Below are 12,201 nucleotides of genomic sequence, written 5' to 3'. Positions count from 1 at the left end.
CCCAGGGACGGAGGAGCCTGGTGGGCTGCCGTCTATGGGGTCGCACAGAGTCGGACACGACTGGGGCGACCTAGCAGCAGCAGCAGCAACGCAACTGTACTAGCCAAGAGAGTCACATATTTAATACCAACACTTCTAAGCCTTACGACAACACCATTATAATATAATGTAATCCCAGTTTTACCGAAATGAGGAAACTAAGGCTCAGCGAGGTCAAGTGGCAGGCCCAAGTTCACAGAACTAAAAAGTGGCAATGAATGAAGGGTCTAACGGAGGCGTGTGATGGGCGCGCCGGGCGATGGCTTCGCGGAGAGCGGGGGGTTACAGAGTGTGCACAGCGCCGGCGGCCCGGTTCCCGGAGGGCTGGCAGAGGCAGGCCCTCTGCACCCCGGGGCTCAGGGGAGCACAAGCTCCCAGAGGCGCGGCCCGGCTCTGCCCCTGCTGCGCGGGCCGCCCCGCCCCCGCTCCGCCCCCAGCCCGCCCCGCCCGGGACCGCAGACGGCGCCCGGCGGCGGCGCGAACGGCAGCGAGGAGGGTGGCTCCGGGCTCGGTGCTCACCGCGACTTCCCGCGCAGGGCCCGGCCGGACCAGGACGCGCGTCCTCAGCGGCGCTGGAGGATGCGGCCGCGGTGCCGGGCAGCAGCAGCGGGAAGCCGGGTGCCCTGCAGGTAGGAGCTCGCCCACTCGGCGGGCGCGGAAACTTGGGCCGAGTTTGCGGGCGGCGCGTGGGGAAGGGGCGGGTGGCGCTGCCCCAGGGCGCCCCTACCGGCCGGTCCCGGGATGGAGCACGCTGGGCCTGGGCCGATGTGGCGTGGCTCCTACTTGCCGCGGAGGGGGACCCCGGCGGGCGGGCTGCGGGCAAGGGTCGCGCCGCTGCCCCGACTTTCCCTGGATTTCGAGGCCCCGGGGGCCTGGTAGCGCTCTGGAGCTCGGGTAACCGATCCGGCGCGGGGCTGGCGAAGAGGAGCTAAGGCCGAGCCCTCGGGCCTCCCGCGGGGCCCGGCTCACGTGGACTGCCCGGGCGGAGATGAGGGGGCGGCGGGGGCCTGGCCTGGGGGCGGCTGGCACTGAGACGCCTTGGGGCCCTGGACGCGCCCTGCTGGGACGGGACGGCCCTGCGGTTTCCTCGCTAAGGCTTGACTCACCCTCTGGCCGCAGCCCAGGCTGGCGGGATCGCCCGGAGGCGGTGGCTGCCCGAACTCTGCTGCCGGGCCGCCCCCTGCCCCGGCCCTCCCGCCAGTTTTTAGATGTCGGTCCGTGGGGCCCGGTGCGCCGGCCTGCCCGCGTGCACACGTGTGCGGGACCCCGAGCGAGGGGAGAACGCAGTTCTGGAGGGGAGTGTGTGCAGATACGGGCCAGACACGTACTTGCAGGCACGGGTTTGCATGGGCGGCGGCCTGTGTATCGGCCTGCTGGGGTGCACGTGCGCCCCAGCGCCACCGAATAGAGCATGGGGCCGGCCGGAAGCCGCCGGGGTCGGGTGCGGCGGCAGCCCCAAGGCCAGGTCGGTCGGTTGAGGGCCCCAGGCACTGGAGTTCAGGGCGAGGCAGGTAGAGGCCAGGGGCGTGGAGCGGATCCCGCCACCCTTCCCCCACCGCTAGAGCCTGGGCTGCCCCTAGATGCGGTTGTAGCGTACGCAGGGCCCAAAACCTCAGCCGGGGGAGGTGTGATAACACGGGAAGCGGAGCCGATTCAGCCTCTAAGAGGCGCTGGCCACAGCTGGGCAGGATCGCTCTCTTCTTCCTGGTCTTGCCCAATGTCTATCAGGAGACCCCTTAGGCGTTGGAACTGGGCCAGAGAGCTGTTTGCGCCCCCTGCTGTTTAGGGCAGGGATGGCACGGCTGCAGTGGGCTTCTCTCCTGGGCGCTGCTTGAGAATGGGCCTACCAGCCCAGCTCCAACTTGTCAGGAAGCCGCTGGGTGGCCCCAAGGGTGATGTGGCCCTGCTCCCTGGAGCCCTGCCCTTCTTCAAACAATTGCTTGCCTTTTGGGTTGTGTGAGGGAAGGAGGCACCTACATTTGGGCTACCACTTGGCGTGGAGAGGAGCCTTGCCTTGAGGGGTTGTGTGCTGGGCTCTCCTAATAGCAGGAGGTCGTGTTACCCCCATACCCTTCATAGCCCTCTGCTGGTTCCCTGGAGCCCTCATCTCTCCACCAATGACTTGGGGGGTCCCAAGTGGCCTCACCTTTATTGGATGAGTCCCAGGGGTGTCACAGGAAGTCCCCAGGGCGAAGGGTACACAATGGGCAGAGCCCAGGGGAGAATGGCTCTTGGGGGCCGGGGCTGGGTATGGAGAAGGTCCCAAGGAGTGGTGGGGGAAGTGAGACTAGAGCCTACACTTAATTAACCCAGAGCTCCCCAAGGGCAGGGGTCTCAACACCACCCCCCCCCCAACCATACAACCACCTCTTGCAAAGCCGCCGTGCACCGGGGTGGGAGGCTTTCCCCTTGGGATGCAGCGCCCTGTTGTAGGGCACTGCCATCGGTATTGTGGCCCCGCTGCCCCTTCCTGTCTTCTGGGGAGCATCTGCTGCTTCAGGCTGGTCTGAGGTTAGTCTGGCCAGGAGGTGAGACAACTGTCTGAGTGTTGCCCGGCTTCCTTGGTGCACTTAGGCTGGAATAAGGGTGGTCACTGGCTCCCATAATACCCTTGGCTTTTCTTGGCATATTTTCAAAATGTGCCAGTCTAACTCTGAGCCTGTGGGTGTCATTGGTCACCAGCTGAAGGGAGAGAACTGCAGGGGTTGGAGGGGGGGTGGAGGTTGGTCTTGGCTTGGTGACAGAAACCTGTGACACCTGGCCCACGGCCTAATCATAGCAAGATTGAGCTTATTCATCCTTCTTAAGCCACCTGAGGGTTTCGGGGAACAGGGCACTGGGGGAGGTAGAAGCAGGTCAGTGTGGTTCTAGCAGACTGGCCTCAGATGACCTCGCCTGGGCCACGGGGTACCTGCTACCTTGAAGAAATCCGTGTTGACCTCTCTGGGCCTTGCCTGGCCTTGCTTGGGGACCTTAGAGTCTTTCTCTGGCATTCGGTTTTTCCTTCAGTACAAGGGGGGTCATTGCCAACTAGCACTTTGTGACCCATAGAAGCTCCTCCCTGGATATTCACAGCTTCTCGCCTCTCCACCTGCTCCATGGTCCTGTGCTGCCCCCATGTGCCTTGGGACAACTGCAGCTTGGGGGCTGGGATGGACACAGGCTCTCCTCCTGCACTTTTGTGGGAGCTTCCTGTTGGTGCCACAGCGCCATCTGCTGGACAGTCTTTGCTCTCCTGCTGGGGTTTGTTCTCGGGTGAGGGTGGGGGTTACACCAAAGGTTCCCCTGGGCCACCTCTCCTGGGGACTGCTACTCTCTGAAACCAAGCCAGTCACAGAGACAGAAACATAGATCAATGGAACAAAACAGAAAGCCCAGAGATAAATCCACGCACCTTGGACACCTTATCTTTGACAAAGGAGGCAAGAATATACAATGGAGAAAAGAGACTGTCTTTTCTCCATTGTATGGTGCTGGGAAAACTGGTTAACCACTTGTAAAAGAATGAAACTAGAACACTTTCTAATACCATACACAGAAATAAACTCAAAATGGATTAAAGATCTAAACGTAAGACCAGAAACTATTAAACTCTTAGAGGAGAACATAGGCAAAACACTCTGTGACATAAATCACAGCAGGATCCTCTATGACCCACCTCCCAGAATATTGGAAATAAAAGCAAAAATAAACAAATGGGACCTAATTAAAATTAAAAGCTTCTGCACAACAAAGGAAACTATAAGCAAGGTGAAAAGACAGCCTTCACCTGGGAGAAAATAATAGCAAATGAAGCAACTGACAAACAACTAATCTCAAAAATATACAAGCAACTCCTGCAGCTCCATTCCAGAAAAATAAACGACCCAATCAAAAAATGGGCCAAAGAACTAAACAGACATTTCTCCAAAGAAGACATACAGATGGCTAACAAACACATGAAAAGATGCTCAACATCACTCATTATCAGAGAAATGCAAATCAAAACCACTATGAGGTACCATTTCACGCCAGTCAGAATGGCTGCGATCCAAAAGTCTACAAGCAATAAATGCTGGAGAGGGTGTGGAGAAAAGGGAACCCTCTTACACTGCTGGTGGGAATGCAAACTAGTATAGCCACTATGGAGAACAGTGTGGAGATTCCTTAAACTGGAAATAGAACTGCCTTATGAACCAGCAATCCCACTGCTGGGCATACACACCGAGGAAACCAGAATTGAAAGAGACACATGTACCCCAGTGTTCATCGCAGCACTGTTTATAATAGCCAGGACATGGAAGCAACCTAGATGTCCATCATCAGATGGCTGGATAAGAAAGCTGTGGTACATATACACAATGGAGTATTACTCAGCCATTAAAAAGAATACATTTGAATCAGTTCTAATGAGGTGGATGAAACTGGAGCCTATTATACAGAGTGAAGCAAGCCAGAAAGAAAAACACCAATACAGTATACTAATGCATATATATGGAATTCAGAAAGATGCTAACAATAACCCTGTGTACGAGACAGCAAAAGAGACACTGATGTATAGAACAGTCTTATGGACTCTGTTGCAGAGGGAGAGGGTGGGAAGATTTTGGAGAATGGCATTGAAACATGTATAATATCATGTATGAAACGAGTTGCCAGTCCAGGTTCGATGCACGATACTGGATGCTTGGGGCTAGTGCACTGGGATGACCCAGAGGGATGGTATGGGGAGGGAGGAGGGAGGAAGGTTCAGGATGGGGAACACATGTATACCTGTGGCGGATTCATTTTGATATTTGGCAAAACTAATACAATTTGTAAAGTTTAAAAATAAAAAAAAAGAATACTGGAGTGGGTTGCCATTTCCTTCTCCGGCGGATTTTCCTAACCCAGGGATTGAACCCACGTCTTCTGCATTAGCAGAAAAAAAAAGTATATATATATAAAATAAATAAATTTTAAGAAAAGATAATAATAAAAAGTAATAATAAAACCAAGCCAGTATGTGTCCTTCTGGGCCTAGGGACTTGGTTCCAGGTCTGTCTGCCATTTTTTAAGAAGACTGAGAGGTCAGAAAATGAGATCTAGAGTGTCGCAGGAAGTCTGGATTTGTAGACAGTGCCTGATTCCACACCTTGGCTGCTGTAGGAATCTGGAAATCACTGTGGCATCTAAGACTTAAGAGCTTGTAGTGGGAAGTAGGAAGCCTGCTTCTCATGCCATCTCTTCCATCAGTGACTGGGATAAACAGGACTCCTCATCTATACACGGATGGAAGCAGGAGCAGGAGGAGTAACCAAGCAAAGTGACCCCAGAGTCTGAAACTTCAGAAGGGGTCTTGGGAGTCAGTGGAGTAAAGCTGAACTGAAGGGACTCCCGGAGTGAGGTAGGGGTATAGTAGAGCTACTGTGTAAGAATTCTTTAAGCCAGGGGTTTTACAGCTTTAGAAATAAAGTTGGCTCCTGCATGCATTCATTCATCCATACATGAATGGGTGTACTTAGCATATGTGAACCCATACATGAATGGGTGTACTTCGTGTCCATATGTAATTGTACTCAGTGAGCATCTACCAAGTGCCAAGTTCTTAGGCATGGCAGTGAGTCAGTGAGAACAGCAGTTCTCTGCTGCTTGCCTGTGGCCTGTGTTTTGACAGCCCCTGCCTCTTCTCTCTCCCAGGTCAGCGTTTGAGTAGCTGGGGCCCTGGAGGGCTTGAAGCCTTCACAGTGATGGCGGAGAAGCGGCCACTGGGGACCCTGGGGCCTGTGATGTATGGGAAGCTGCCCCGCCTGGAGGCAGACTCCGGGCCCGGCCACAGCCTGCCCCCCTCTGCTGGAAACCAGGACTCCTGCAGCTACAAGGGTGCCTACTTCTCCTGCCCCATGGGGGCTCCTCCTAAGACAGGGTCTGAGCGATTGGCACCTTGGACCCCATACCCACCCTTGTACCCTACCAGCATGGCAGGACCCCCACTCCGAGCAAACAATCTTCTGACCAGCTGCCTGCTCTACCGCCCGTCCACAGAAAGCTCTGAGAAGGTGCAGGACTCTGGCCCTGTCGAGCTCCTGCCCTTTGGTCCCCAGTCTCACTCCTACCCAGGTCCCCCACTGGCAGCACCCAAACCTGTCTACCGTAGCCCCCTGTGCTATGGGCTCGCGACTTGCCTGGGAGCGGGGGCACCGAAGAAGCCTCTGGATGTTGACTGGACGCTGGTGACCGGGTCCTTGTTACCACCAGTGGGCCCGTCTTGTTCTCTGCCCCCAGCCTCTGGCAAGGGCCAGTTCCTGGATGGCACCTTCTTGCGTGGGGTGCCAGCTGGGGCATCTGACAAAGACTCCTCGGTGAGCTTCTCCCCCTGCCAGGCCTTCTTGGAGAAGTACCGGGCCCTCCATGGCACAGGCTTCCTGGCCTCGAAGTATGCGAGTCCTTACTCTGGGGACCCCAAGCAGGCATTGTCTGAGGGCCCCCCGAGTCCTTGGACCCAGCTGGCCCAACCCCTAGGACCAGCCTGCCAGGACGCAGCACCCCCACACTATCCGCTGCCCCACCCCACACAGCCCGTGCCTTGCCCACCAGCCTGTCGCCACCCAGAGAAGCCAGGCAGCTACAGCTCAGTGCTCCCACTGCAGCCACTGGGAGCCCCCAAGGGGGCCGGGTACCCAGCTGGTGGGCTAAACAGCCCCTACCTGAGGCAGCAGGCCATTCAGACACCCTATATGCCCCCGGTGGGGCTGGACCCTTATGCCTACCCCTCCGCCCCCCTCCCGGCACCCTCGCCAGGCCTCAAGCTGGAGCCGCCTCTCACCCCACGCTGCCCACTGGACTTTGCCCCCCAAACGCTGGGCTTCCCCTATGCCCGGGAGGACCTCTCTCTCTATGGAGCATCCCCAGGACTTGGAGGGATGCCACCTTCCCAGAACAGTGTGCAGGCCTTGCCAAAGCCCGGGGCATTCCAGCGGGCATGCCAGCCTCTGCCTGCCAGCCAGCCGTGCTCAGAGCCCCTGAGGCCTGCAGAGAAGCCCGTGCAGGAAGCCGAGGAGAAGATGTGGCTGCCCAGCTGCAGAAAGGAGCATCCCCAGCCACAGCCGCAGGCCCAGGCCCAGCCCCAGCCCCAGCCACAGGCCCAGCCCCAGCCCCGGCCCCGGCTTGATGAGCACCCCGGGGCACCCATTGTCATCGGAGATAGTCCAGTTCCGCGCACCCCACCGCCGCTCCCACCCTGTGCCCAGGAGCGCCAGTCTCTGCCACAGAATGAGGGCTCACTGCCCCCCAGCTCTCCACCCATGCCGGTCATCGACAATGTCTTCAGCCTGGCCCCCTACCGTGACTACCTGGATGTGCCAGCACCTGAGGCCTCAGCTGAGCCTGAACTGGCCCCAGCCCCCAACGAGAGCCACGACAGAGACTGTGGAAGGTCCCTGCCTGCCCAGGAAGCCCCTTCCAGTGAGCACCCCTCACTTAAGGAGGAGGTGGCTCTGGACTTGAGTGTGAAGAAGACCACCGCCGAGGCCTCCCCCACCAAGGTCCCTCATCCCATGGGACGTGCCAAGCCCACCGCAGCCGTGGATATGCCGGCCACAGGAAGCAATGTCTCCAACATGCCAGGTACGGGGGACACGGTCTCCGATCCGCAGGGCCTGCAAAAGGCAGTCACAGAGGTGCCAGAACCACCTGGGCTACCAGTGACCACAGAGGCCACCCCAAGGACCAACTTCCACAGCTCGGTGGCCTTCATGTTTCGAAAGTTCAAGATCATCCGGCCAGCACCCTTGCCTGCAACTGTGGTCCCCTCTGTGCCCACGTTGGCCCCTGCCCGGCCCAGCCTGTACCCACCCCCACTCCCGTGCCCCCTGGACTACAGATGCTCACCCAGCCCTTGCCCATGGCCTGCTTTGGCCTGACACTGCCCAGCCCTCCAGCTGTAGCCATGGCCTCCCCTGCCTCCATGCCTGCCCCAGCTCCGTCGCCCGCACCGGCTCCGGCTCCAGCTCCCGCTCCAGTTGCTGGCCCCTCCCCAGCTTCTACCCCCACCACGGCCGACTCCTCAGAGCAGCACTTCGCAGGACTGCACGCATCCTTGTGTGATGCCATCTCAGGCTCCGTGGCCCACTCCCCACCTGAAAAGCTGCGCGAATGGCTCGCGACGTCTGGGCCCTGGGGCCGGGCGGCGTGGCAGGACTGCCAGGGCGTGCAGGGGCTGCTGGGCAAGCTGCTGTCGCAGCTGCAGAGCTTCGTGTGCACGCAGCAGTGCCCCTTCCCCCACGTGGTGCGGGCCGGAGCCATCTTCGTACCCATCCACCTGGTGAAGGAGCGGCTGTTCCCGCGGCTGCCGCCCGCCTCCGTGGACCACGTGCTGCAGGAGCACCGCGTGGAGCTGCGGCCCACCACACTGTCGGAGGAGCGGGCCCTGCGGGAGCGGGCCCTGCACGGCTGCACCTCGCGCATGCTGAAGCTGCTGGCGCTGCGCCAGCTGCCCGACATCTACCCAGACCTGCTGGGCCTGCAGTGGCGGGACTGCGTCCGCCGCCAGCTGGGTGAGCATGGGGCCACCCCCGTAGCCGCCGGAGCTGTGTGAGCGAGTGACAGGTGTGTGGGCTGTGTGAGTGGTCACCGCTGGGGGCTGAGGGATTCCTGGGCCTCTGGGAAGGACTCATGCCTGGTACGGGGGAAAGGCAGGGGCTGGCTTCCTGGGGGGGCCCCCATCCCTCTTCACCCCCAGTGTCAACAAGCACCTTCACAGCCTCCTCTGTGAGCCCCTGAGCATGTCAGCTTGCCAGCTGCTGTGTCCCCAGGGAAACTTGGCCTTCCCTCCCGGATCCCTGCCCCGCTTCTTCCTCCGTTGTGCCTTTTCCATCTTTGGTGCAAGTCTCTCCTCTGGTGTTCCTGGGGCTCTGACCAGGCCCTGAGTTCTGTCTGAGGTCATTTCCCCTTGTGTGTGTCCTGCCCCAGCTCCACATTTCTGAGCTCAAACCCCAAGTCCCCGATTGCTTGCTGGGCTTCTGCACCTGGGGTCTCTCCCGACCCTTAGCTTCACCCATCCCCACTCCTGAGCATCTGCCTGACTTGCTTCCCACCCCAGTCTGTCCTGGCTCAGCGAGCAGCACTGTGCTCACCCAGCACTCAGTAGTTCCCCCGTCCTCCCAGGCAGACACTGGAGTTGCCTGTGAGTCGGAATGCTGTTCTGTGGTTTGCTTTTCCCTGCCACATGAAGTCTGTGCGTGGTGTGCTCGCCTGTGACCTTGTGTCTGAGGGCGTCTTCTGCATCAGGTCAGGCAGCTGGACCTTGCTCTCAGGAGGGGCTGAGTGCCGCCCGGGTGGACCGTGGCCATCGTACTTAGCCAGGGCTTTGGTGATGGCACCAAGTGGTGTCTGTCGCTGCCTGTCCTGCTTCGGGACATTTGGCATCGAAGGCTGAGGCCCCCTCTGTAGTCCGCCGCCCACCTGACCTTCCGTCCTCCAGGCCTCTGGCTCTGTCTCTGCAGAAACTCTTTCCTGTCCCCTTCCCATCCTGGCAGCCTTCCCCTGGACTTCCATCTGGTCCAGGCTCCATAGAGAGGAGACCTGAGGCAACAAGGTATAGATGTGGAGCTTGGGGTCTGAGTGACGAGCATTGCTGACCCCTGAGCACTTAAGAGATTGAGTCATTTGCCCTAATGGGGTGCAAAGAACATGCAAATACAAGTATTCTATTCTTGGATGAGAAGGAATGAAGGTGGATGGGTGTTGATGCCTCACTCACAAGCCCCCCAGCCAGTCTTATCTCTACATTTGGGCTCTCTGGGGCCCACAGAGGGGCGGGTCATTTTTCCTGTGCTGCCTGCTGGGCAGTGGGGTCCAGACCGAGTCTATGAAAGTGGGGTCCAGCTTCCTGCCTCAGGCTGCATTTTGGGGCCCCATCTCCACCCTTCCGTATCTTTGTGGAGCTGCTCCTCAGAGGTGTCCTTAGACAGGGCTCCCCTGACAGCCTGCCTTCCAAGCAGGAGCCCCCTCCCACCCCTCCCCCCGGGCAGTGCTCTCAGCCCAGCCTTGCCTGGGCTCTGGCCCTTGTTCTGGCTCTGGGGGTGATGTGTCAGGGCCCCCTCTGTTCCCCAGTTCCCACAGCTATTCATTGAGCCTTTAGATCAGACCAGTGGTATCTGGCCTGTTGCGCCCCTTTCCTCTCGTCCTTGTTCCCAGACAGGCCCTGGCGGGGGGCCCTCATTAGATATAGTGCTGGCATCACCTGGGGAGAGGCCCGCCTTTTTGGCTTGACGGGCTTGACAGTCTTGTCCGTGGGCATGTGCTGGGAAGGGTCGTGATGTCTGTGACCTTACCAGGGCTGCCCTCACCCGGGACAGCAGAACCACTGGTTTAGCTGGTTTTGGGGGCCCAAAGATGGGACCTGAGGGTGTTCTGGGTCTGCGGTCTGACAGTCTGTTCATTTTCCAGGTGACTTTAACACTGAGCCTGGATCAGTGCCCTCTTCAGAATCCACCATGGCCAGAGAGGAGCCGGGGAGCCTAGACCTGACTTGGAAGTCGGCTGCCCCCAAAGCCAAAAAGCCAGGGAGGAAGCCGCCGACCCCTGGCCCAGAGAAAGCAGAGGCTACCGCTGCGGGGGGGTCCCGAGGTGCCTCCCCCACCCCTGCTGCTGGCGCCAGCTTGCCCGGCCCCACGGTGAAGGCACGCTTCCGCAGCCTGCTCGAATCTGCCTGGCTCAATGGCCTGGCACTGCCTACTTGGGGCCACAAGGCCTCAGGACCGGACCGGACCGCACCACGCCCGCAGCTGTTGGGCAGCCAGAGCCACCAGCTGTAGCCTTGGATCACCACTGCTGTTTGGAGATCTGTGGATCGCTCTAAGCCCCGCTTCTGCCATTCCAGCTACTGAGGACCAGGAGCGGACACAGCCTTGCGGTTTTTCCAGCTTTTACCCTGCTCCCCGCCCCTCACCCCAGGCTGGGCTGAGAGCCCCTGAACTTTTAACTTGAGGGTGTTTATCAGAAAGGATATTTCCTATTAGAGAAAACGTGTGGGCCTTGGAGCACAACAGACTTGGGCTTGAGTCCTGGCTCCTGTTCCTGGCTGTGTAACTGGGCGGGCCCCTGCCTCTCTTGTGCCCATGGTTCTCCATTTGTAAAATAGCACAACACAGCCTACCTCAGAGGGTTGTTGTGGAGTGATGCCCGACACACACCCGTCACGGTTTGCTCTCTGCTTCCTGCCCCAGGACAGGAGACGGGATCTCAGCTGGGGCCTTCCTCCAGAAAGTCTTGGTGTCATCTTAGAGTGGTCCCTTGTCCAGTGTATGTGGCTCACACACTTTCTAGAGTCATTTCTGAGGGAAGCTTAGAGCTGCAGCCCCAGCATTGGGGGTTTGACCCTAACCCCCCAGTCTGGAGCTCCCTGAGGGAGCTCTTCCCCTTCCACAGGGGCATAGGGATACAGCCCGGGGCTGGCATCCTTGCCCTGCTGCTTTTGCCCCTGGGGGGCCCTGGCCTGTGATGAACTGACCCAGTGACTTCCCTGTGCTGCTGCCGTGACCTGGTGCATTTCCCCCAGAAGTTATGTGTTTGCAGGAAGCCAAGCAGCTACAGGGACTCAGGGACTCAAAGGGACAGGCTGAGTGACAGCTCAGCCCTGGAAGTCTCCGAAGATGTCAACTAAGTAAGGACTTTGGCCCTCCCCACACCAGGGTCCCAGCAGCCAGGCCTGCTGTGGTTAGCTCCTTGCAGAGTGCTGAACTGAGCCAGAGACTGGCAAGTTGGGCCCCTGGCCTAGTTAAGGTTTGTAATAAGGCTGTGGGCCCTGGAGACAGGCCATTAAACATTAAAAACATTTGGGTTGTTTTGGACCTGAGGCTTGACTTTGTCTTAATGAGGGTAGGGGTATGTGTCACAGGTTGGTTCCATGTGTCATCACCAGGTCCCTCGCCCTTCATTCACAGTCTGCAGCTCTCTGCTCCCAGCCCACACGTGCCGAGGCTCTCCAGCACCCTCTGCCCGCTAGCTCTGGCCATGTGGGTCCTGGGGGTTACTAGTCTGTAGCCCACTGCCCAGTGAGAAATGCTGGTCACCAGACACCATCGCATACCCCTCTCCCAGGACCAAGGACATGCCTGCCAAGTTCTAGGTAGGACAGAGCTGTCCCCATCCCCCCACCCCACCCCTGGGACAGCCCCTCTCACATCTTAGCTGGGCTTAGGT

General features: G+C 59.0%; 1 protein-coding gene across 1 annotated transcript; it reads left to right on the top strand.

Moving 5' to 3' along the window:
- The first annotated feature begins 499 nt into the window (after positions 1-499).
- On the top strand, positions 500-11,849 carry C21H15orf39 (chromosome 21 C15orf39 homolog). Its single transcript, XM_070358598.1, is given in 4 exon segments — positions 500-668; positions 5,698-7,827; positions 7,830-8,552; positions 10,447-11,849. Coding segments are annotated over 3 exon segments (3,171 nt in total). The 5' UTR covers positions 500-668; positions 5,698-5,747; the 3' UTR covers positions 10,815-11,849.
- Positions 11,850-12,201: the final 352 nt, after the last annotated feature.

This window comes from Bos mutus, chromosome 21, assembly GCF_027580195.1.
Source record: "Bos mutus isolate GX-2022 chromosome 21, NWIPB_WYAK_1.1, whole genome shotgun sequence".
Classification (NCBI taxonomy): Eukaryota; Metazoa; Chordata; class Mammalia; order Artiodactyla; family Bovidae; genus Bos; species Bos mutus.
This window is presented reverse-complemented; position numbering and strand designations above follow the sequence as displayed.